General features: G+C 46.5%; 1 protein-coding gene and 1 pseudogene across 11 annotated transcripts in view; both read right to left on the bottom strand.

Annotated features, from left to right (window-relative positions):
• Nucleotides 1-26,333, bottom strand: part of Trrap (transformation/transcription domain associated protein) — a 122,600-nt gene that overhangs the window by 3,663 nt on the left and 92,604 nt on the right. For 5 of the 11 annotated variants that reach the window (XM_013070634.3, XM_021254780.2, XM_004840488.3 and 2 more), the window contains 15 exons: nt 26,167-26,304; nt 25,591-25,703; nt 25,118-25,253; nt 24,090-24,281; nt 18,083-18,311; nt 17,229-17,494; nt 16,614-16,714; nt 14,459-14,660; nt 12,291-12,455; nt 11,283-11,373; nt 9,791-9,990; nt 8,820-9,081; nt 4,214-4,439; nt 3,335-3,552; nt 1,293-1,477 (listed from right to left, as the gene is read on the bottom strand). In XM_013070634.3, the coding sequence (XP_012926088.1) occupies nt 1,293-1,477; nt 3,335-3,552; nt 4,214-4,439; nt 8,820-9,081; nt 9,791-9,990; nt 11,283-11,373; nt 12,291-12,455; nt 14,459-14,660; nt 16,614-16,714; nt 17,229-17,494; nt 18,083-18,311; nt 24,090-24,281; nt 25,118-25,253; nt 25,591-25,703; nt 26,167-26,304 (2,724 nt within the window). The remainder of the gene's footprint in view (nt 1-1,292; nt 1,478-3,334; nt 3,553-4,213; nt 4,440-8,819; nt 9,082-9,790; nt 9,991-11,282; nt 11,374-12,290; nt 12,456-14,458; nt 14,661-16,613; nt 16,715-17,228; nt 17,495-18,082; nt 18,312-24,089; nt 24,282-25,117; nt 25,254-25,590; nt 25,704-26,166; nt 26,305-26,333) is intronic. The other 6 variants (XM_013070635.3, XM_021254782.2, XM_021254783.2 and 3 more) reach the window with 3 other exon arrangements.
• On the bottom strand, nt 15,211-15,340 carry LOC147822720 (U1 spliceosomal RNA; annotated as a pseudogene).

Genomic DNA, 26,333 nt, shown 5'->3' with positions numbered 1-26,333 from the left:
GTGTTTGCACAACTCGAATATACTAGAAACACTGAACTATACTCTTTACAGAGTGAACTAGAAAGTGCTGTAAAAAACAGGAAGATGAAGGTACAGAGTTAGCAACAAAGCAAGCCGGGCAGAGATGAGCATGCAAGCCGGGACTGCTCTGCTCTGCCCTGCTCTGCCCTGCTCTGCCCTGCTCTGCACGTTTCCCTGCTCTCAGGGCTGACATCAGCTGTCAGCTGCATGGCCGCTCATGGAGCAGGGCTGCTGCCAGCGTGCACACAGACAGGAGTCACCGGCTCCCACATCAAAGGCGGCTGATGGCCTCGAAAGCACAGTTCACTCCTTTCCCACAAACACCCACGACTGCACCCCACTCACAGAACAAGGTGGCCGAGAGCTGTGCCACAAAGCTCTACAGGAGGCCACAGGTCTGTCCACACAGGCCACCAGCACACAGGGATCCACACTCCCTCTGCCAGCACCAAGATGGGAGGCTGCCAAAGACCCCACTGCCGGGGCCACCTCGGGCCCTGCTTCTGCCCACTGTGACATGAGACGTACCCGTGGCTTCCATCTTCTGAAAAACTAACTGTTCCAGACCCAGACAAACTGAAAGAAGCCCCTCAGCCACACAGGGCGGGTCACGGCTCCCAGCCTTCGGCCTTTGTGATGATACACACAGCTGGCTTTCGGTGCTCCATGCAAGCCCGGCCAAGGTCCTCTCAGCAATGGCAGGACTCTGCAATGAGGAGCTGCCCCATCCCCGAGGATGCAGGTGACGGCTGTCCAGGGTTCCTGTGGCCTGCATGAGGCTCTTGCCCAAGGTGAGCCAGTCAACTAAGTACACTTGCTGTCAGAGCCTGCCATTTCTTTTTATTTTAGAAAATATACGAGGTACAGATGTGTACATCCTCTAAGGCCCAAGAGCACACTGCAGGAATGTGAGCATTAAGTGGATAAACAGACTGCAAGTAGCCCATAGTACCTCGGATCACAACTAGCTGCAAGCGAGTTGGCAATAAAGGTACTTTTAAATTCTGATTTCTAAACTACTTCATCAGGACAAGGAAGGACATGAAATCACCAAGGCTAAGAACTTAATAATAAGGCCCTTGTAGCAAACATGCCATCCCTAAGGACAATAGCTATGTAATGTCCACCACCTCACGAGGCCACTGAGGTTATTTCAAGTGAGAGGGGCCCACAGAGGAGGCCGGGCACACTCCTCGGCACCCTTGTCATGTAGCACCGCCACAAGAAAGCCTCAGATCGAGGCGATGCACCCCCGCCTGGGGCCCCTGTACCTGGTGGCTGGCCTGGGTCCCCCGAGCCTGCACTGTGGCCAGCCGGTCATAGTAACGGGAGATGGGATTGTCGTGCTCGATGCCCTTCTTGGCACAGCGCTGCTTGTAGATCTCCACGAGGGAAAGTGAAGAAGGGTTGTCTTCCACGAGGCGCATCTGTGGGGACACGGCCACAACCCTGGGAACTGGGGAGAGAAGCAGGGCAGGTTAAGGAGAATACCCACAAGTAAGCACTTGGCCCCACAGCCCCAGCCCTGGCTGGGAGCAGAGATAATCCGGAATCCAGCCAGGTGAGCAGAGGAAAAGTGTGCCAGAGCAATTATACCCGCTACTCAGCAGGCAGAGCCTGGCGATCTACCAAAGCTACTCCTCAACCTGTGCTCAGAAGATCTTAAGACACTGCCAAATGCTCACTCTTCAGAGGCCTTCTCCCACAGACTCAACAGGATGCAGCCCTCCATTCTGAGGTGCAGTGACTGCTAACTCGCCTTCTGGCCACCTAGATGGCTGTGTTCCAGCTCTGCAGAAGCAGAGAAACATCGCTCTGGTCATTCAGGTAAGGACACACCAGAGGGAATCCAGTCACCAGCAGTCTGCCCCATGGCCGTTCTAGTGTCTGAAATGCAGCGGCCAGGCCACTGTGTCACGTAATGGTGAGTATAGCACAGCCACCTGCCCAAGCCCCCTGGAATGAGCAGGGGGTGCTTGGGGAGGGGCCACGTGTGCCCAGACAGCCGGCCCCACCGTCCGCACCCTAGTGAGGTTTCTTGGGAAAAGCTGACAGGTCTCTGAATGCCAGTTTCTTCACCCAGAAATGGGGTGACTAGAGCTACGCCACAGGGCTGTTTGTGGTATTAAGTTATCCTGTTAAAGCTGGAGAGAGCTGAGAGATTTCCCTAAGATGACCTCAAAATCCATCCTGCCCAATGTGGGCCGCACAGAGCCTGCGCTGGTGCTGCTGAGGCTGTGGCAGAAGGAGTGTCCAGGCAATAGAGCCCTCGGGGGTGGGGGAGCGCTGACAGGAGTACACAGGGGCTCTTGACTTTTTCTGTTGACGTAGGGTCTTGCTATGTACTTCAGGCTGGCCTCGAACTAGTAGGTAGGCCGGGCCAGGCTCAAACTTCTGGTGACCCTCCTCCCTCAGGCTCCAGAATGCTGGGACAACAGGCATGTGCTACCATGCCGGCAGGACGCTGACTTCTAGTGAGCAAATGTGGCCAATTTAATGTAATGTCAGTTACGCCGCAGCTGTTAGCTTGCTGCTCTGGCTTCAGTCTGTAAAAAAAAATTTCAAGATGACTGCCAGGCATGCACTTAGATTGTCACTGAGTGATAAGCAGATGTTTGGAAGAGGAAAAGAATCCTCTAACATCCACAGCTGGGATCAACACTACTGGTGAAGTACATACAACCCTCTATGATGCACTATAAGCAAGCTTTCTTTAGATTGGTTTTTTAATCCACTCATTCTGAGATAGCCAACTTAAGGGACAGACATTCTGGTCAAAATGGGTTGGCCTACACCTTAGCTATCAGAAGAAAGTTCCACGAAGGATGGGCCATAAGCACTGTATGAGTTCCCAACCTTGGGGGTTATGTGCTAAATGTGGGCAGCTCAGTCATACAGAGACTGAGCTCCCTAGCCTTGCAGGGCTGCTGGCTTTCCCAGACTTAGTACTTCACTCCAGGAAGGCAGGCTGGGCAGGCGGTGGCACACACTGCAACAGGGGGCCTGGGAGAAGGCTACGACCTCACTGAAACCCGAAGTGCACTGGCACAGCAGGAGCCCTTGGCTTAGCCAGCCCCACCAGCGTGGAGAGGCTCCTGGAGGGTACAACAGGAAGCGCACAGGGGCATCAATTCTGTGCGATGAAAAGAACCAAGAGAAACCCAGCGCTGAGCTCTCATCTCCCAGCAAGCAGCCTGAGGACAGGAAGCGACTTCTGGGCACAAGCTGGGAGGCGAGGCTGCGCCTCCTCTTGATCTCCCTCCCCTCCTCGGATCTGGCAGAGCCACTGTGGCCCCACAGGTGGAGCATGTACCTGTGAAAAACAAGTGCCTCTTGGTGGTTTCCTTCCTCTTCTCCAAGCAGGGATTCAGCAGGCGCAGCAGCTGCAGCACACGCTCCTCCCTCCGAGACTCGGTGAGGCAGGCATCGTTCATGACGAGGTATGGGTAGATCTTGCCATTGTGCCCCCGGATGTATAGCCTACGAGCTGCTGTGTTGTGCTTCTGCACAATTTCCACCCTGGGCATGAACCTACCAAAGCAAGCAACCAGCAAGCATGAGATCTAAGTCTTGCTGTCTCTCCTTCTTAGGAAGAGTGGAATACACAGAACTAGCACAGACAGGCAGGCTGGAAAGCTCAGGACCACTAATTTACCTTACCCTACCCCACTCTGACAAGTTATAGCAATGAGACAGTATTTTATGATGTATCAGTCACTGGTGGAAGGCAGGCAGGAGGGCCAGCTGGCCAGGACACAGCTTGAAAGAAAGGGAAACGCATACAGAAAAGCAGAACACTGTGTCTGACTTAAAAATAAAAACACATGCACCACCACCGTTGAGGGAGGCCTCTTCGAAGTGCTTCTGACATGTCCTGAGATGCAGCTCTAGTAAACTGTGAAACTGTCCAACTGTGCCATCCACAAACACTGTGCGTCAAGAGTCATAAAAGCTTGGGGACTTCACATTTTATTAGGCTCCATGGTGATTCAGAAAGGTTCTTTGGAAAGCAAACCCGCTCTTTACTCAGGAAGTTTAGCCTGCAGGTTACAGGCCCTCTAAGGCCTCTACAGCTCCCAATCACTCACACCCTAAGGCAGTTGTATTCTCTCCCACTCCAGGAAACCAAGGCCTGAAATACTGCCCAGGACTTACCCGGAATCCCCCTGCACAGCCCGCTGGGCTCACTCACCTAGCGATCTTGATGTAATAATGTGTTGGCTTTGGCATCAGAAATTCCCCAGGAATTTCCACGTCAGCTGTTTGTGCAGAGAAATTGCTCAAAAAACGACACTTTTCCTCTATAAGGAAGAATTTTGGAAGCTGCTTGGTTTTAGCCTCCAGGATTTTGATCCACTTTTTCAATTTAGAAATTAGATTATGAAGTTTCATGGACCCTGGAACACTGAAATCAAAATCTGCAAAATACAACACAATTAAAACATTTTTAATTGTCTGGGCTTTTCTAATTCACTATAAAATCACCACTCAATCATCTAGCAGCTCTGACCGGGCGTGTCCTACCCAGGGTGCAGAGCAGGGCCGGGGATTTAGCTCAGTGGTTCCTCCACCTGCCTCGCAAGTGCAAGGACCTGTGTTTGATCCCCGGTACCAACACAAAAACAAAAACCCCAAAACACACAGGGTGTGGAGCAGAACATTTCCAGTCTCACGTGCTCTCTGAAGTACAGGTTACAGCCCTCGACGGCAAGCACAGCTGGCAGCTGGGCTGCTCGCCACTCTGAGGGGGAGGAAGAGAGATGAGCCCAACACAGAGCCCAGCCCAGCCACGACAGGATCGCTGCCGGAGACCGAGAAGGCTGGGGCGACACGGGCCCTCAGCAGAGCCAGGAGCTTGCGGACCGCCCACAATTCCCAACAGCAGCCTAGGTGCTGGGTCTCCGGAGCCCAGGGATCACTTCCAAGGGCGGCCCCAGTCACACTGTCTCTGAGCACAAGCATTCATTACACCAAGGAATGAAGGTCCCGAGGCCAAGGCCAACAGTATAACCTATGGGAAGATGAAGGACTGGAAATGGAAATATCGAGACCACCACTGACAGTGACTTCCTTAGAAGGAATGGAATAAGAAACCAAAATGACAAAAACAGAAGACATTTTCACTTAAGCCTTAAAAAATTCCCTGGGTAATGTACTTCTCGGATTTTTCTGAGACTCAGTATTATAAATTCAATTCAATTAAAAAGTCTTTTTTTAAACCCTCAATTTCCTTCCAGATTCTCGGCAGGGCTGCAAAGCACCTCATCACTAACTTGCCACCTGTTAGAGAACTGGATCCTGGGGGTCACAAGGAGGCACGGTCCTCCTGCTGCTGCACCTGACGCCTCCCGGAGCCGTGCAATGGCTGCAGACACCTCCGTGTGCCACTGCACCACAAGGAGGTGCACATCTCTCCAGCTCCTCCTGCCCAGGGGACTCTCAGTCTTCTGTATTCTCATCAGCTCGCATGCCCACCTCGCTCAGCCTTGCTGGGCAGAGCCTCCCCTACGCTGAGCAAAGATGGCCTCCTCCCACTTGGCCTCCCCAGGGCAGAGGCATGCTGGAGGTGAAGATAAAGGACCAAGTGGCCAACAGCTCCAGCCTAGAACCCGAAGCTGGCAAAGCCCTGATGGATGGGAGGCCCACACAGGCACCAGAGGATGGGCGGTCCAAGGGCAAAACGAGTTCCCTGCCTTTCCCTAAAAAGTGTCACTTGTAACCTGTGCAAAAGCCAACTGTGTGCTTGGGACACAAGTCCAGAAATAGCCCACCACATTCTTCCTGCAAAATGGCCCCTCAACAGACTGTACCAGCTGGTGCTGAACCCAGAAAAGTGATCTAGGCCAAAAGCCACAGAAAAGTCAGGTTGTCAGACTCATTAAGATACTTATTGTACAAGCATAACACCGCACATACTGTATCTTGCAGCCTGGTTGAAAAGTGTCGTAGGATTTGCTGTTAGTTGCTGTGAAGCGTACTGGATGGTACCAGCCCTAGAGCTTCACACAGTTTCTCCCATACCCACAGAAGAGCACTAAGTACCTGCCCCTCAGGGTCAGGTGCAGCAGCTCTGGGACCTGGTTCTGCTAGACACTTATCCCTGTCCCTGGATGAATTTACTGTGGAGTTATGTCAGTTTATGAAAGCCAGTGCATATGCTTATGATTTTCTCCATGGCATTTATGTGGTTTCCTTTGCTTCTTTTTGGAGGGGCAGAGGGTTGCTGAATGAACCCAGGACCTCATGAATGCTAAGGACAACCTTCCACTGAGCTCCCCTACCCGTCAAGCGATTACTTTCCCTTTCCTTTCATTTGAAATGCTATCATCTCCTCCCTTTGAATTCCTCAGGGCCACAATATCACATGAGCAGGTAGCCAGAGAGACCAACACACCAATGCAAGATGAAGTGAGGCTCCCCCACAGAGGTGTGAGAAGTCCACCTCCAGCTGCAAGGGAGCTGCACCCAGGGCTGCTCCTTCTCCACTGGGCCTCAGTGCTGCCAAGCTCATGCCTGATCATGTCCTTAAGTTTTTAGACTAACTACAGATGGTGGCAAAGCCACAGAACTGACAGTTCATGGGTCACACATGCACTCGAATGACAGAGCACTCATGAGCAGGTTTGCATGCTACACCACCATCAAGTCCAAGCCCACGGTCCCTACACTCCCACCGTTAAACTCTGTAGTTCACCCACTTCTTCCCCCACTAACATCTGGCTGATTTACTCATCAGTTCCCAATCTCCACAATGGTGGTATCTCACAAATGTTTCCTAAGTAAGAATCACACAGGAGGCATCCTTTTGGGTTTGGCGTTTTGCACTCAGCAGTTTGAGGTTCACCCAACCTGCTGTCTACATGAATAATTAACTTCTTTTTACTGATGAGTACAGATGAATTGTACTTCGTCATTCTATTCAATATATTCTGAGGGTAGTTTCCAATGTGGGGCCATGATCAATAAAGTGGCCGTCAATATTCACGTACACGTCCTTAACAGGGAAGAAAATATGCCTCCACTTCTGTGGGACCCATGTCACATACTGTTTCAGAATCTTCAGGACCCTCATTCCCTGAAAGGGACCCCGGAGGTGAGACAGAAGGCCCCTCTGGGGGGATAACAGCAGGCTGCAGAGCCCTTTATCTAAGCATCGGAAGACTGCTATGCTCTGCGGGGGTTGGGAGCCTCATGAGGCAACTGCTTTTGAGTTTCAGGTTCTGTAAGGTTTTTAACATCAAAATCCAGGTGCTTTGCCCCATTTCTTTCTTTCTTTTTTTTTTTTTTTTGGTAGCGGGGATCGAACTCAGGTCCTTGTCCTTGTGCTTGTGCTTGTGCAGCAGGGGACAAAACCACTGAGCTAAATCCCCGGCCCCGCCCCATTTCTAATTCTACATTTCAAACTACCTTTGACGCAGTGATCGGGCATTCTAAGGTAAGGATATGCTGAATATTATGTCTTTTAAGTAAGATAGGATGGCTTCTAGGGACTCTTCACCTCTCACACTCCTTTACCAGAGAAGGGCGAGGGCAGCACACGGATTCCACAAGACTAGCCCAAGACGCTGAGAGCTCTCGGCCGGCGGGAAAGCAGGACAGGGCTCCAGCTCCCCATTCCCATGCAGGACAGGTGTGTCACCCGCGATGGACACCTCAGACCCGACAACAGGTGGCCCGAGCCCCTTCCACCTAGAATGAGGACAGCACAGGCCGCTCTTCAGCAAGATTCAAAGGGAGTCCTGGCTTCCTAATTAATGGAGTGTTTTCACATATTCATATTTTTACTGTACTCTCAGTTGTGTTTGTTTGTTTACAGTACTGAAGATTGAACCAGGGAGATAAGATTCCCAACCCTTTTTATTTTGAAACAAGATCTCACTAAGTTGTGAAACTTCCCAGGCTAGGCTCAAATTTGTGATTCCCCCTGCCTCAGCCTCCTAGAGTGCTGAGATTATAATGTGCACCACAGCAGAGGCTGCGGATGCAGCTCACTGCACAACAGAGGAGAAAGGATACTTTATATGCCTAAAAATGTAAACCACTTATTCTATGGTTTAACCTATTAGTGAAAAGAGAATATTCCAGACACAGTTATACAAACTGTAATTAAGCAGAAGTGCTTTTTGTTCTGGGGGATCGCACAAGCCGAGTATCAGTTTCACACGGTCAGCACTCATGCTGTCTACAGAAGCCACTTGAGTGGCCAAAGTGACTTACGTGTCTGGGGGTAGACTCCCCCAAACAACACAGGAACACTCTGTGTGCATGCAGGCATGTGTGTACGTGACAGCACACATGTGCCGGGGAGGAGACCCCAGGACAAGGGAAAATGGATTCATTGCCCTTGGCAGAGCCAAGATTTGCACTAATCTGGGCCTAGGAAAGTCCTTCACCTGCACTAGTGACAGGTAACGGAAACATAATCTCCCTGTCATTCTGCCCCCAGAGTCCACTGCCGAGTTTTTATTCGTCATTTCAAGCCCTGCATCATTAAATCCCAACACCTCACCTTGTCAAGTGAGGGAAGGACTAATGGGAAGCAAGAGAATCTGGCCCGAAAACCTTCCACTTCCCAACTCCTACGTCACAGTTCCAAATTCCAACCTTCAGTGTGAAGGGAACGGTGTATAGCTCCGGTGACGGCTGTCACAAGTCCCTAGTAGTCTCAGTCTGTATTTCACACAGTCCAACCAGCACGCCCAGTTCAGTGAGGGAAAATTAGTGAGTATAATCAGCTTAGATATCAAAGACCCAGGAAAAAGATGCTCTTTCCATGGAACAGAAACAGCGAGACTCACCTGTGGTGAACTGGCCCTTCAGCTTCTGGAAGACGGGGTCCTGAGCTGTGGCCTGTGCTCGCCGGGCCAGAGACTCGGAGGCCGCGCTGGAGAACATGGTTGAGACGTTCGACACATTCTCCAGGCCTACTCCAAATGTGCTCACCAACTTCTTGACAAAATTCAGAGTGTGGGGGGTGATTTTGGCATCAGACACTGCGCCACTTTTCTCAAAGGCAACAGAGTAACACTTTGCCAGGCCCTGTTGGAGTTGCCTGAGCACCTAGGGGAAGACAGCAAAGGCTGTCAACTGAACAGCGACCAGCCAGCAGGGCACCTGCCATGCCTGACCCCCTTGCCCGTGTGCCGCTGACAACCTGTAAGTAAAGGCCCTGAACACTCAACAGAACAAGAGAGAGCGCTCCGCTTCTTCAAGGCACACCCCCCACCTGGTGATGGGCTGCAGGAACCCCACTTCCATGCAGCCCTGCTGTCACCATCGCATGTCCCCAGGGACAAGTGCAAGGCTTAAGGACCAGTGGCCAGCTGGCCTCGGGCCCAACTAGACAAACTACTGGGCAGTACAGTGTGTGTGACAAGGAGGTGGCTGGCTGCTAGAAAGACCCCTGAAGAACGAAGTCCCCTCTGGAATTGTACCTGCACTTGCCTATACCACTGTCCTCACACATGGCTGCCACCTGGTTAACCAGTGTCACTTCAATAGCCGAAGGCACAGAAGTAGACAAAATATGCATTTTAACAGCATGAAATAGCCTCCTCGATTTCATCCTTTTCTTTTGAGGTTGTCTGCTTCAGATATTTGAGGCTGTGCTATTGTGCAGAGATCAACTACTCACCTGGTCTGTAGTCAAATTCGGCAGCAAACAGAAAATGATTTAGGCAGCTAAATCTAAACATAAGGTGGCCACTGAAGAATCAAAAGACCACCTTCTGCCCACAGCTGGCCAGCAGGTGCAGTCAGCCCCACGTACCTCTTCATGCCAGTTCTCTCTGAACCAAACCATCTGATCGACGATGCCTTCCAGGGAAGACAGAAGGGTGGGGTGGAGCTCCCGCTGCATGTGCATGATTCGGCTGCAGCGCCACATGGGTGCTGTTGCTCTTATGGGCCCTGGATCTGATGCAGAATGGGACTGGTTACCCACTGAACTTGGCTGCTGCTGTCCAGAATCTGAGAGCAACACACACAATGCCAATGTCAGTGCAACACCAACTGATGCTGAGCTTGGAGCTCTACAGGACCCACTGGCCAAAGGAACGCTGGTTCCTGCCGGTGTGGGGACTGACTGCCACAGGACCATCTCCCCAGGACTGTGTGGAGAATGCCCTGCTTCTAAGGACAGCCGTGCCTACTGACTGGGACAAAACCAGTGAGCGTGCTGAGCAAAAGGCAGAGGCGACAACATGTGTGCCAAGCTGCGGATGTGCACTGCACTTTCATTTCTGCCTTTTCTGCACGTTTAGGGTTTTCCAACTAAAATGTGTAGAAAAATGTTTCCTAGTGTGTGCCTCTCACTAAAGCTCAAAGAATCTAAAAGTAGTCAATAAGCAACTCTGCCCTTTTCATCCAAGAAAACCAAACCATATTTGTAAAATGTTATTCTTCAAAAAGGTAGTCACTTGCTAGATGAGAAAGAGAAATACACTGCAGAACTCTTCATGCCCTGTTCTCTGGCTTTCACTTAGCACACTTAGTCTTGAAGTGAAAAAATATTTTCCTTAAAATGACCAAGACAAGGAGCTGAGATGTGCTGTATGCTTGCCCCAGGCCCCACCTCATCTCATTAACCTGCAACACTGCCACAGCCCAGTGTGTGACGTCTGAGAAACAACACTCCTGAAATGGCTGGCAAAGCACACCACCCTGAGGCAGTATCTGACACCCTTAATGAGGTTCTTTCTTTACATAGGAAAGCTGCTCAACAGAGATTTAAAGTCTTATATCCTGAATTAATTTTTCCAAATAGCTAGCAAAACTGTAGAATCTTACCACAGCTTAAGACATTCCTTTTAACCTGAACAGTGTGGCACAGTCGTGGACATTCATACCATTTCTAGGATTTTCTTATTACTAAGGAGAAAGGTAGGCCAGGGATTTAGCTCAGTGGTGCCACCACCTGCTTTGCAACCGCAAGGTCCCAAGTTCCATCCCCGATACCCACCCCCCAAAAAGAAGAAAAAGTAACTAAGGAGAAAGGTGAATTTTGTAATTCTCTATAGCTCAAATCTTCAGATTTCTCTTCTGTCTACGAATCAATCACCCAGATGCACACCCCACCACACTGGTGAGGAGAACCACACACTCTGGAGATCAGGCTTTGACCTCTGGCCCCTTCGTGAAGAAGAGACCAGCCACATGTAGGGAAGTAGCTGCGGGCCAAGGTGTGTGTACAGCACTGGAGACTCAGGACGCCCACGGAAGGAGTCCTCAAACCCTGGCCAGCCAGACCCACCCGGACATACCGCTCTTGTAGCGTTCCCGCTGTTCTATTTTCAGGGTCAGGTACAGTGTCCGGATGGGAAAGTAGACGGCTTGGGGATACACACGTCCAACCTGCTCAGAGACAGAAAGTCATAAACAGCATTGCTCCACACTGTGTTACCTAGATGAAGACAATTTGTACTCAAACTAATGGATACTATGTTGGAAATGACTTTTTGGTCTGCATTTGGACCAAGAAAAAAAATACTGCACTGATGATCTAACACACAAGGCTGGATTGAACAGAAGGTGAGATTTCTCACTTGGCTTTAAAAGACCTAAGACAGATCCACACTTGCATTTGATCAGTTCTGCCCAGAGCAACCCCATGTTCATTTCATTCAGTAAATCTAAGGAAGACAACAGACAGGTTCTGGGGCCAAGCTCTACACAGATGCTGCCCTGAGTGCCAGAGCATCCAAATCACACGGCTGCCTCACTGCTTGTTCCTGAAGTTACATGGTTTCATACACACACAACAGGTGCTGTGTACACCACAGGATCTGATATCTACTATTTTGGTTCTTTATCTCAGTCTTTTCAGAGAGGGACCTTCTGGAACCATTCTCAAATGACAGTTAAAAAGAACAGTGTGGGACCTGGACCTGTCCAATTCCCACCTCCCCAAAGAACTGCTGGAGTCTCACAAGTGCAGCTGAACTGTACCAAGGTGGCAAACACAGTGAGGTAACAGTCTCAAGGGCACAGAACGAGAAATCAGTTGAGAATTGCCAACCAGACATTAACTTCGCAAGAACACAATCTTCCATTTAATACAAGTTTGTTTTGTTTCATGCAGAAAGATATTCAAGTAAGAAATTACAATTTCAACAGTGCAATGCTTTATTAGCTACTTGATCTCAACTCTGATATATTCTTCAGTAACTTTTGAGCTATTTTCAATACTTTGAGCATTCAAACTTGACTTTGTAGAAGAAAGCAAGTGAAGACAAAACTGTTCTATAACAGACATGTCTCGTGATGCGCACCTGGCTGATAAGGTTCAGAAGCAGCTTGCCCTCAGAGCCGACCAGGCAGGTGAGCAGCTGTGGGATCCAGGCAAGCCACTGGATGGGCGGCACGCCGATGCAGTACTTGTCGACAGCATCTGCCAATGTGTTCTTGTCATCGTCAAAACTCAAAAGCCACAGCACCTAGCAGAGGAAAACTTCTAGAGTTGAATGACAATTCTGAGGCACTCAATGAAGCGACTTTTTTTTCCAATGTTAAAACTGCATGAGCAGGAAATGGTGGCACATTGCCTATAAACACAGCTCCTGGGGAGGCTGGGGATGCAGCACATCCCCATGTTGATCCTACAGGCCCAGGGTTTAACCTCAGCACCACAAAACACTCAAAACCAGATCTTTACTGGCCATGGGGAAAAATATCTACTGTATGACCAACTTACTGCCAAACTTAACATATAAATGTTAAATAAAACCTAAAATTGGACTACAGTTTTTCCTCTTCATTTAGCTGCAATGACAATTACCAACTGATCCAATCTGCTGACTGGCAGTGCCCTGTGGTAGCAGGCAGGTGGCTAGGGCTGCTGACCTGCTAACTCACATGCATAACCTCACCGAACAGAACAGATTTTTGCTATACTCTCTAATTATCATCATCCTACACCAGGGAGATCATGTGCTGCACCATGGACTGCATGGGTATCTGAAACCCTGATATCTAGGAACAAACAGCTGCAGGGTCAGATCCAGATGGTGCTTCTGTCAGTAGCTGGGGTTGGCTTCCACTTCCATGTACATGTGCTAGTGGACATTCCAAGTGCTAATGTTAAATCAAGGAGTTCTAAAAACTTTAATGGATGAAACAGGAAGAACAGAACAATTTATTCCTAAATTTTCTGCAAGAATTATGAAGCATGATCAAAAAATATAATGAATGGGCCAGGGATTTAGCTCAGTGGTTCTGCCGCCTGCCCCGAAAGCACAAGGTCCCAAGTTTGATGCCCAGTACTAAAAAAAAAAATCCAACAACAACAACAAAAATATACACACACACACACACACATATATAAAGTGAATGCTTAAACTTTTAAAAATATACATTAAGATACACTGCCATGAATCCCCCTCAAAACACTCCTCCTTCCTTTGAACACACTTATCCTATCCTTCTTGCTTTCTGAAGCAGTACTAAAAATCCTTTTTCAAGTCTTCAGTTGCATTGTCACGAGTACCTCAATATCCTGAATCAATTCGAAACACTTATCTTTCATGGTCATTCTGACTTAGGGAAGAGCTGTAAGTCACACGTGTTTGATTTGGTGAGCCAGGAGAATGAAACACACTGTTTTTATGAGCCTGCCTTTCTGCTGGATGGCGCTTGGTAGCAGTGTTCACTGTATTTTTATCACACCTCATAAAGACAGTCACAAAAAGAGGACTTCCAGAACTGCTTCACAAAGTGGCAAGAAGGATGGGATAAGAGTGTTTAAAGAGGAAGGGGTAGTATGAAGGGCTAAGATGTGGTATGTACATGTACCACTGTACCATGAAGAAAGTATTCATTACATATCACAAACATGCACTGATTAGAATAAAAAATTAAAAATAAATGTTCAAAGCAAGGGGGAATTTTTTTGTGGGGGGATTAATGGCAGTGTTTTTTATTGTAACAAATTTTTAAATTTAAACATTCACCCTGTATTTTGATCACACCTTGCATTTCTGGGTTTTACTTATCTGCTTACTGTAGAAGAAAGGAATCAATCTGAAGAACTCTCAAGCTTGAGAAATACACCAGGAGGCAATCACATGTCTGACACCCACTCAGTGCTCAGCAGTATGTGGGGGTCATTGCATGCAGAGAGATCACCAGCAGCCACCAGAGGGCGTCAGGGCTGTGACCACAGGTGCCTAGAAAGTGGCGTCCAGGGTGTGATGCCAGACAGCACTTGACACACAGGCCTCGGGCCCAGATCCTAGGCAAGGCTCTGCCCATGCCTGTTTGCTCAGCTTTAAAACAACTTTGAAAGACACACTAAAGAGCGATGGGAGTTAGAAAATAAGGCAGGAAATCTGGCCTCACCCAATATGGACTAGTGAATTAGTAGCTAATATGGATTAGTAGCTAGGTTCTGATCTAAATGCAAGGGATGGTCTTTTATCAAAACTAATTCTTTTGGTGTCACCTTCGCCAAGTATTTTCTTGATTTGCTCTCATTCTGATGCCGACATGCGTGCAGGTAACAAGTAATAGCAGACACCCCGAGATGTAGCTGCCGCTCCTTCACGAAGATATTCTCCAGGTAGTCGCCCCACATGGCCCAGGCTTTCACCAGCACATCGTGCATCTGAACAGCTGCCGAAAAGGCTTTGTTTGCTTCTTCAGACCTGGAAGGAGGCACAGAACATGAGAACTTCATCACATAGCATGAAATTAACCATTTCAAAGCAAACACTTCAGTGGTATTTAAAGTATTTGTGCTGTTGTGCAACCATCTGAGCAGTTATTCCAATCCCCACCCCTCAACCTCATGTCCCTAGTGCCTGTTGCCTCTCTAGGTTTATCTGGTCTGCATATGTCCTATCAGTCAGCTCATACCTCCTATGATCTTGAGTTTAGCTTCTTTCACTTAGCATAATGTTGGAGATTCATCCATAATGCAGCACGTGTCAGAACTTTATCCTCTTTCATAACTGAACAGTATTCCATCATATGTAAGGACTATACTTTATCTACTTGTACTGCTTCCACATCCGATCTTGGCCATCATGACTAGTTCGGATGCAAATGATCCTGGCCAAGTCTCATCTCCGTTCCTTCGGGTGTGCACCAACGTGTTAAACTGCCGGGAGTGTCTGCGTTTAGTTTTATGTGAAACTGTCAAACAGTCACAAAAGGCCACATGGTGTGTAAGTCTGTCTATCTATCTATCTATTTGTTTATTTGCAGTCAAGTTTCCCACATCTGGGGACATCGCAGGGGTCAGTACATCCGGAGTGCAATGGATAAGCCTCGCCCTGGGAAAACCACCTTCGTGATCATGGTATCTCCCCTGCCAGGTAAGTATGTGTGTAAGTCTATTTATATGAAATGTTTAGGCAGAACCATAGGGCAGAAAATAGACTGATGGATGGTAGGCAAAAAAGGGAAGGGAGAAAGGGGAGTGACTGCTAACACTCCCTTTGCTTTTCTGGGATGACAAAAGTGTTCTAAAACTAGCTATTGGCAATGACATGACTTAAGAACTCAATTCGTTCCCAAGGGCTGATTATAACTCAAGTTGGTAATGAAGGCTCAGGCTCCTCTACACAGCCTTCAAAGTCTCTCTCCTATATACAGGCAGATCTCAGGGTCCTTAGGGAGATATTAGCCCAGGATTTCTCAATTAGCCCCACACAGGAAAGGATGTTGTCATGTTCCTCCATAACTCTGTAAGGGTTAAATCTATCTGACACCACCTGGAAGCACAAGTGGCCAGTATTCAGTTTGTAACTCAAGACTTTGTTTATAAGTTAAAACCAAAATTCTGGTCATAACCCAAGTTGTTCGTATGTCAGGCTGATCTTAATTCAAGGGTCCACTGTACAACATTCTAAATATCCTAAATCACTGAACTATACTTTCAAATGATATATTTTTTTGTCTTGTGAATGTATAAAACACTACCCAAAAAGACAAGATACTTCGATCTTGACAAAACTGCTTACTTTTTAAAAAGTAAGTTAAAAATGCAACCCCTATATTTTCACTGAAAATGTGAAAAGTGGGTTTGAGAGCCTGTACATGGCAATCAGCAACTCATCAGCTGCTTTTCTCTACCACAGTGTTTGGCAGGCAGCAAATGGCTCAGGTCTGCAGACCGCACAATTCCACACCAGGACTGCGGTCACCTTGTGAGTGGTGCCAGACAATGTCAGTGGGCGTGGGTGTGCTCCATATAACTTCATTTCCAAAAACCAGAGCTTTGGCTGTCGTTATGAACTACATGGACTTGGCTATAGTTGCTAACCCTGCTCTAAAATAAGAATCATCCCCACAAAGGAAACAAGTCCATTCCACACGGCAGGGGAGAAGTGGAGACAGGAATCCATGACATCTACAGTCCTGTGATCAGCAGCTCATCTTTAAAAATTTCTCAATCCCACACACCAGACTGACTTATCAATCTGTTCCCAGTTACTCTCTGCAGAAGGACAGTACTAAGAAGTCACACCAAATACTCGTCATGAAATCACGTCCGTTTCTAGCTTGAGATTTCCAATGGCTTTCAGTTCTAAGGAACCACTGAAATAATCCAGTCGGTGTTCTTCTACTACCCTCTTTCAATACAACACACGTACTTGTTGATCTGAGCCAAGAACATTCCTTTCAGTGCATAAAATTCAGCTGTCATCTCTTTTGTGAAGTATTTTAAATTCGTAGATTCAATAACCTCAAGGCCCTGTTTAAAAACAAAGAAGTGAATAGGAAAAATATATTGAAATTTCCATGTAATGTAAAAGCTTCAAAAAGTATTCATCTAGCCAATAAACATCATAAGCTACTGACAAGTATACTTTAACCATGAATATCTGCTGACTGATGGGCACTATTTGAACTGAATCACTAGAGGCCAAACAATCTTAGACACAGATTATCATTTTCTGCAACTCTTTATGACTAGTCAGGTTCACTTTATTTTTTACCTATTCTGATGAATACAGTCCAAATCTACCCGTCTCCTAGGCCGCAGTATTTTTCTTTCCTTGAACATGTTATGTAAACATACAGTAGAATGGAAACCATGGGTGTCATTCAAATAATTGAGTGGTTTCCTTTTCATTTCTTGTGGAAGGATGTGTGTGTGTGAAATTCAAACCCTCCTTCCCTATCACCTGACCCAGAGCCCTCAAATGGACTCTTTTCCACTGGACTCCTGTGTGTAGGAGAAGAGGACAGTGTCCCTCAGGCCCTACCTGCATGCATTCGTTTTTGCCCATTACTCCTGCCAGCTGGAGGTAGCATTTAACTTGCTGTCGAATCTTCTGGAAGCAATCCACGATGGGAACGGTTGGAATGGTGTGAATACGACTTAATATATCCAGCGCTACATTGACCAGTCCTTGTTTCCGGGCAATTTTCCCATACTGGATGATTGCTGAAGCTGATGCGTGAACCCCGAGCATAGCGTTATTTGAACTTGGATCATGCTGAGAACTATTCTCATAAGCAGTGACAATCGCTAGAGGGTAAGGAAATGAGTTATCAGCCCATGGCATGTCCTTACTACACAATAAGGCTTCAATAAAAAATGAGAAACACACATATGGCTTATGAAAACAGGAAGCTCTGTGATAAATCCTTGTTACTTTTCTTTGTACTTTACAAGAATATTACAAGTTACAAAAGGTGTAAACTAGAGTCAGGCTTTACTCTCTTAGCTAAGTAAATCATGAAATCACGTAGGCTGTCCTAAACGCACAGATGCCCAGCAGGTTTAGGGGATGAGCTGGGGACCAGGAACACCAGACAGCTCCACAGGGCACCGAGAATAGCTTTTCCTGGGCAGGGCCTCGAGCCAGAGTGCTACCACCTGGTGCTCCGTCCCCCTGGGCCCGTCCCAGGGTCGCACACAGTGTCCAGGGCAATTCCCTTCTCATCAGAAAAATGTAAAAGTGGGTGGGGCTTCACAACATCTTTCCCACTCCATCTTTCCCCTCAGCATTATCACCTCAACCTATCACACCCAGCCCAAATACAAAATCTGGGAAAAGAAAAAAATAGAACAAAACGACACAACAGCAGCACAGCGGGGCATCTGGAAAATTACATGGTGAATGCATGCCGGACCAGGTCGGTTTACCCTGGTAATGGTGCTGCCTCCACATGAAGATGCTGCTCCAGTGGGACAGGTCGTCGGACACAATGGGCAGCCGGTTCCGCCACGTCTTCACCACTGTCTTCATGTCGTGGAGGCTGTTGCTCCTCCCCAGGTTAGTCGGCTGTAACCCTGCATTGATCTGTGCAGCTTCCTGAAGTTCAATGATTTGCTGGGCTGCCTGATGGGACCAGCATAAGAGATTCCATGGTGAGCATCACATGAACAATCCGGGAGAAAACAAACCAGCCACAGACAACTGGACTGCGCTGAGCATCTTACGGTACCATTACCAAAAGAAGTCATCCATATACAGGTGCCTTAGACTCCATATGTATTTCTTTTTCCCTCCACAGCAAGCACTAGCCACTTAAAATCCCCTCAGTGTTAAGACCTCAGCTTGTGGTTCATGTGAGCTCTGAGACTGGGAGCCGATGGTGCAGACACGAAGCCTTGTGAACGGGTACCCCAAACTGCTCTTCCTCTTTCCTGCCCCCTTTGCCACCAACTCTTTGACTACCAATGTCTAAGATCACAGCAGCCCCGTTTTTCTGTCTGCAGGCTTTTCCTCCACCAACCTGGAATTTAACTTCTACAGAAACATCCAGCATCTTGGGCTGGGGATTTAGCTCAGTGGTTCCGGCACCTGCCTCCAAAGCACAAGGTCCCGAGTTCGATCCCCGGTACCAAAACAAAACAAAACAGAAACATCCAGCATCTGGAAAAACAACTCTGTTTGGGCTGAGAGGTACACTCTGCACCACATCCCTTCTGAATGTCTGTCCATTTCTTAAACCCCACATTTGTTGCTGGCTCCAAACTTCTGATGGGTTCTCATCTGGAGCAGCCTGGTCACAATTCTATGTCTATCTGAATCTACATCAAATCCATCTCTGCTGCCCTTGTCTTCCTATGGTGCACAGGGATTTCTCTCTTCTCTAAATCCTTGTCACAGTTGTTTTCTACCCTACCAAAACAGCACCAAATCAGTCTTCCTTCTGCTTCTTACAGATACATCCCCTCCCTCAGTTGGATGCTCCTCTGAGCAATATCTATTGCTTTTCTGAATCTCTCAAATAGAGCTTTTCTGAAATACTTAATATTGCTTTTCTGAATCACTCACATAGTTCAGTGCTATCTTGATCTTAATTTTCAAAATTGCCTAGAACTTAAGCTTTTCATCTATATCTCAAATTTAGTTCATTACATTCAGATTTTATCTAAATCCTGCCATGCTATAAACAAAGTTTCAAAAGCTTGCTGAAAACAGAACAGGACATTTGTTTTATGTAAGAGCTTTACTAGGACATAATGAATACATCATTAAATTCACCGCCTTGGTAGGTTTTAGTATATTATCAGAGTTATACAAGCATCATCACTAGTAAATGCTAGGACACTTCTTTCACCCCCACTGAAGCCCCATACCATTAACAGTCTCTCTCCAGTCTCCCTCCCCAGCCCATAACAACCAGTAATCTACTTTTGTCTCTATGGATCTGCATATTCTGGACAGTTCATTAAATGGAATCATGCACCTTTTTGTGCCTGGTTTCTTTTCTCAGCATAATGCTTTCAAGGTTCACCTATGCTGTACCAGTATCAGTTCTTCATTCCTTTGGATGGCTAAATAATATTCCATAATAAGGATGTACCACATTTTGTTCACATGGTGATGGGCATCTGGGTTGTTTCCACATTTTGGCTATTATAAAGACTGCTGCTGTGAACATTCCTGCACAGTTTTGTGTGGCCACAAAAGACCTAGGAGCAGAAGTGCCGGATCATACAGTAACTATGTTTAACACTTCAAGGAACAGTCAAGACTATTTGGAAAGAGGCCACAGTACTTTACAATCCCACTAGCAGTGTCTGAGAATTCCAATTTCTCCACATCCTCAAGATCTAGTTGTGCCGGGGCCTGGTGGTACACACCTATAAATTCTAGCACTTGGGAGGCTGAGGCAGGAGGATTGCCTTGAGTTCGAGGCCAGCCTGGTCTACCCAGTGAGTTCAAGGCCAGCCTCAACTACATAGCAAGACCCTGCTCAAACTGCCCTCTCCCAACTAGTTATGCTTTTGATCGTGTTTCCCTAAGGTTGAGCATCTTTTCCAGTGCTTCCTGGTTGTTTACATACATTTTGGAGTGAAAGCTCTACATCTTTTGCCCACTGTTCAATTCAGTTCTTTTTATTACTGATTACTAAGAGTTCTTTATATATTCTGGGTGAAAGTTATTAGATAAGATTTACACATACGCTCTCCCATTCTGTTTTCTTACGTGATGTCATCCTTTGAGGAAGAAAAGTTAAATGTTTTCTAAATAATTTTATCAAATTTGAGCAATTTAGGGGCATTATTTCAACTATTCTTTCTCTTTCACTCCACTCCCCTGTGGCTGTCATTATGAGCATGCCACAGGTCCCTAAGGCTTCGCTTGCTTTTCTCCAATTGTTTTTTCTTTCTGTTTCTTTGACTAGATAACATCATTGGCCTTTGAGTTTGCTAATTCTTTCTTCTACCTGCTCAAATTGGCTACTGAGCCCTAGGTTAATGAATTTTTCATTTCCTTCCTACCCTCCCGCTTTTTTTTAAATAAGGGGGATATGTATGGTCTTCAAGATTCTCAGGAGTATGTTAGAGCTTTTGAAAACCCCCTATTGGGCCAGGGATTTAGCTCAGTGGTTTCACAGCCTGCAGCGCAAGCAAAAGGACCTGAGTTCAAGCCCCGGTGCCAAAAAGAAAAAAAAGAAAACACCCTATGGAGCTCTTATTCTCCAGTCTCCCCTTTCCTTGTCTAGTCTCTTGTGCCTGGCTGGTATTGCTTTATCAGGTAGCTTTAATGTTAAGCGACTGCTGTTCCTTGTTTGTATAAATGTATCCCAAAATAGCTTGCCTCTCTGAGTAAGCTGAGTCAGGTTAAAAGGGACAAACTCTGTGAACAGGGCTTTTATAGAGAGCTACAATGCTGGTTAATTAGTGCCAACTCTCTGGGATCAGGGTTTTTTTTTGAGATTTCTCAATCTGTTTTGTTCTACACAAAGGTAGCTACTGATTTTTAAATCTACTGCATAACTGACCAAAAGGAGAGAGAACTAGAGCAACTGAAATAATACAGAGCTTGCTGTTTTTCCTGAAATACAAACTTTTTCTTTAATAACGTTCCTTACATTGTGCAAGTCTCTGTTTAACTTCCAAAACTTGTAAAAAGTTGATTCTGCCAATTTCCCCAAGTGTTCTTGCTGCTCTCATGAGGGAAGAGTCCTTCAGAGATCTTACTCTGCCATTCTGGAAGTTCTGCCTAGAAGTTGCTCCATGACAGAATTCACAATCTGTGATTCACAATCAACCAAATTAGTGGTTGATCTAGGAATCCAGTTAATAGTGCTTTCAGTTATGTCAATGGAACAGACTATCACCTGCAATCTCTCAAAACTGATGAAGAATTACTGAATAAAAAAGTACCAGGATTTCTGTTTTAAGTGTTACTTTTGGTCCCTCTTCCTGTGTTTCCCTCTGTCTCTGTCTCCCTCTCCCTGAATAGAATTACCACATGATCCAGCAATCCCACCTCTGGGTATATATCCACAGGGCCTGAAATCAGTATGCCAAAGATAACCACACTCTCACATTCACTGCAGCATTGTTCCTAACAGCTATGTCACACATGTACCACGTTTCTTTATCCATTCATCTTTTTTCCTTTCTTTTGAGAAGCCGGGAATCAAACCCAGGACCTTGCGCTTTCAAGGCAGGCACTGGAACAACTGAGCTAAATCCTCGGCCCTGTCCATTCATCTTTTGATGGACATTTAGGTTGATTCCATATCTTGGCTATTATGAATATTGCTGATATTATTTCACTTATATGGGGAATCTAAAAAGGTCAAATTCATAGAAATAGAGTAAAACACAGGTTACCAGAGGCTGAGGGAGAAGAATGGAGGAGAGGGGGTAGGTTAATGAAAGGGTATTTGGAGAGTTTTAGAAGGAATAAGCTTTAGTGATCTATTGCACAGAATGATCACTGTAACAAACGATGCCTGCAAGAATTTTTTCACCAAAATATTCTAAATATGTAACATTTAACTGATGCAACCAACTTATTAATATAAATATCAAAAAAATCACACTGCATGTCATAAATATATAATATATACAATTATTTGTCAGTTCAAAAAACTAATATCCAGATATGGTGGCACATGCCTGTGGTCCCAGCTAGTCAGGAGGCTGAAGCAGGCAGATCACTTGTGCCCATGAGTTTGAGGCCAGCCTGAGCCACACAGTGAGACTCCCCATCTCAAAAAACAGAAGAGTAATTATCAAAACAATCAAAATTAAGTGCTATCAAATAGCTCCCTAAAAGCATTTTCATGGGTACTTCTGTGTTTTCTGTAAGATTTCTTAGTTATAATGTTGGTTAGTGGTGTGAATGAGAGGTAGAAATCATCTCCTTAAATGTAGTCAATTTGTTCATAACCAAACTAATATACAGATTATCAACCATGAGCGCATTAAAAGAGAAAGAAAATTGCCTTTAACTGTACCTCTAAAATATCAAATCAGGATTGTGTTTGAAATGATGCATTTAATATTTCATGCTTGAAATAAACCGCACAATAAACCCAGTTATTCATTCATAATTAATTCTCATTATTCACATTTGATACTTCTTGCACTGACACATCTAATAGCTCATAAATGTAACCTTCCCTCCATTTTCTTACAAAAATAAATTTCCCAATAGCTACAGGAGCAGGCAATCCACCTTTACACTTTTAGAAGAAAAAGTCTACTCCTAAGAAAATGCTTTACAATATTTTAATACTTTGGATTACAGATACTACATATTTACAAAATACATGTGACTTTAGAGTATGCCTTCAGAAAAAGCAAAACCATCCAAACAAAATTTTTTCAACAAACTTCTCATCCACTGAGAAGACTGCAGTACCAGAGTGTATTCATAAGCAACCAAACTGTCATGGTGTAAATATGGTCTGTCCTCTCTGAAACTCATGCTGGAATTTAATCCCCACCAAATTAAAGGTACTGAAGGACAGAAACTTAATCCAACTATGGTGTTTTAGGGTGGGGCCTTCGGGAGATGAATGGGGTGGTTGGCTGGGGTCATCAGGTGAAGCCGCCATAGCTGAATACTGGTGGCTGTGTACGAAGACAGGCCAGAGGGAGGACACGCACGCGCACACACACACACACACGCACAGGGTCTCCCACCATCTGATGCTCTGCATCACCTAAGGACTCTACCAGACAGAAGCTCATCATGAAATGTACCAGTATGTGGTACTGCATTATTAACAATAAAAAACAGACTAATAGAGATTCACTCCAATTTAACTCTCAGAACTACTTTTTCAACAGAACTACCACACAGAATCACTACCCTAACACCAGCCCAGTGTGCTGCACACCAGAGATACAACAGGGACAAGGCTGGCACAGCCCTGGGGATGCATGCACGGTGTCTGAGCAGTGGACACCGTAAGATTTGAGCAGCTGAACAGTGGCTGGTGGGGCTGGAATAAATTGTTGGAAATAACAGTGCAGATGACCTGTGCAAGAAGAACTTAAGAGCATGGGCCATGTAACAGCAGCATTAAGAGGCTCGAGGGTGGGACCTTCTAGGACTAAACAGTGGCATCACACTGCTGATGGTACAGTGGGAACCAAAGAAAATCTCTAAACTAAGCAAAACTCAAAAGCACTTGTGAGAATGTCTTCCATCACCAGGACCTTAAATCCTCCACAAGTGAGAAGCAACATTTTCTTTCCACTCCACATTTTGACTGAGGACAAGCTCCAATGGAAAAGAAGAGCACCAGGGAAGAAGTTTCCTCTACTATCCCGCTCAGTCCATGGACCTTGCCCAGACCCGAGCTACTCTGCTGCAGGGGCTGACTGAGGCTGGGCTCAGGGGAGGGCAAGTACCCACCTGCAGAAGGGGAGTGTGAACGTGGGATACCACGTGGGGCAGCCGCCGCCACTCGCGGATGGCCAAGCTGCTGGCCATTTCCACCAGGCGCTCGATGAAACTGAGCTGCTGCTCTTCAGGGTGGCAGATGGCCAGGTATCCACGGTACATGTTGACCTTCCACGCCATCTCTTTTGGGCAACTTACTTCTACCTGCAGTGAAAGAAAATTGTATAGGAACTGATGGGCATTCTTCCCTCACCATAAAGGGTCAAAAAAGAAAAAGTTCAACTTCTTACGGCCAGTTACGTAAAGCAATAAACAAAGTTTATGACTATAGGTACAAACTTACTTTCCTTACAGAAGTCGTGTTTAGGCTGTCTTTTCTGGACACTCTTCCCTGGTGAATTCCAGCACGTGACCAACCTGTCTAGCTTATGAAAGCACATCACACATCTAGCTAAAAAGCTTCCCAGAGGGAAAACAGGCATTGTATTCCTGTGCCCACTCTCCATTAGGGACTAAACTCCTCATGCTGAAGTTTAGTTTAAAGCATGTGCAACTGAAGCCAAGCTAATGACTCACCCGTACGTACGCTACACAGCTGTCAATTCTACCAATGCAACAGACTTTGAATACAAGACTGTTTAATTCTACCAACTCTGATGGACAACAGCGAATGCACTGGGCCCTGGGCTAGTCTGGCGCATCCTCTCTGTTACTCAGGTCTAGTGTTTCTAACAATACAATCGATTCTGTGCTTCCAGGTTTCTCTAGGTTATTCCTTTGTTCTTAAGGTCTAAGGTCTCCACACTTGGTACTTATAACTGTAACTGAACGATAGGAAATTTGTACTTTCACTCAAATGTAGAGGAGCCATTAGAAATAACCAGAAGGAATGCTTCTTTCCCAAGAGCTGTCTCTCAACTCAACAATGCCCAACTAGGTCTAGGTGAGGAGAAATCTCCAAGAGAAACACAGAGCTCCTGTGAAAGGTGCCAGGCGCCCAGTCCTCACTTACAGCCGACCAGGAGCAGGAAGTCTCTCACCTGCACCAGCGCCTCCTTCATGGCAGTCCAGTTGGACACCCTCCAGGCACATTCCAGGACGAGGTAGGGGTTTATGTGACCTTTGGACTGGCCGTACTCCGTCAAGGCTTCCCACTGGTTCAGCTCCTTGGAGCACCTGGAAAACCCAGGGTGGAGAGCAGGGCTCAGACACCAGCATACTTCCCGGGCTTCACAAGGTGGGACTGGGGTTACTGTGATGGGAGGCCTCAGTGGGCTCCACTGCAGAGAACTATTTACTCCTCCTTGGGTACCAAAAACTGTACACCATGTACCCCAGAGCCCAGAGCCAAGAGGCAGCAGGAATAATTTGTTTCTCCATTAGCAAGACTTTAACTGCTATTCTTAGCTTTTTGTTTGTTCTTTATGTGGGCCTCTTTTATGAGGAATTCTCTTATTTTTCCTTGGTTTCTTTAACCAATTCTGAACTATGCCAATCCCTGTTTTCAGCTTACCGAATCCAGTGGTCTTCCCAGAGCTGGTATTCGGGAAAAATGGCAGGGGATGCATTACTCCTCTCATGTTCTTTTTTGGCTTTATCCATTGCCTTTTCATAAGATTCTTGGGCCTAAAAAGTTAATAATGCTTTTAAGCCACTGTTTTAGTGGAAACACAATTTTTTCACTGCCAGTGATCGAGTGTGAGGGACAAGAATCACAGACTGGGAGTGTGCTGGGATTTCCTCTAATACCGCCTGATGCCCCCAGCTCACTATTCAGAGAACAGAAGAGGAGGGAGTGGTTCGAACCCCGTCCAGAATGCAAGAGAGTGAGCCCATCCAGCACTCTGTTTTAGAGATCAAGAGCCATGAGGCTTGCTTCGCTTTTAAGTTTCTGTGTCTTAAGTGTCCTACACAGCACCAAGAGCCAGGCTCTAATCATGGCCCACACCAGTGTGCAAGAACAAACCCGAGGATTAAAATTAAAGCACTAAAAGCAGTCTGCCCACTCTTTCCAACAGGACCAAGGAGAGCAGATGAAAAGTGTCACACTGGCACGTCCCCAGGCATCCCACCAGCAGTGCCTGCCCACCTGCTCAAAGAATCCATGCTGCTCATACGCAACAGCAGTCGCCGTCTCTGAGCACTTGCACCGCTTCTGCCATAAGCCAGCCCACATGTCTTCCTCTTGTAACAGGGAGTAAAGCTCAGCAAGGGAGTCCAGTATCTCCTGAACACAGAACATGGTTCGCTCTATTA

Source organism: Heterocephalus glaber, unplaced genomic scaffold, assembly GCF_053883595.1.
Source record: "Heterocephalus glaber isolate CG9 unplaced genomic scaffold, H.glaber_assembly_v1.0 deba00001610, whole genome shotgun sequence".
Taxonomy (NCBI): domain Eukaryota; kingdom Metazoa; phylum Chordata; class Mammalia; order Rodentia; family Bathyergidae; genus Heterocephalus; species Heterocephalus glaber.
Note: the sequence above shows the minus strand (reverse complement) of the source record. Positions and strands in the feature narration are given on the sequence as shown.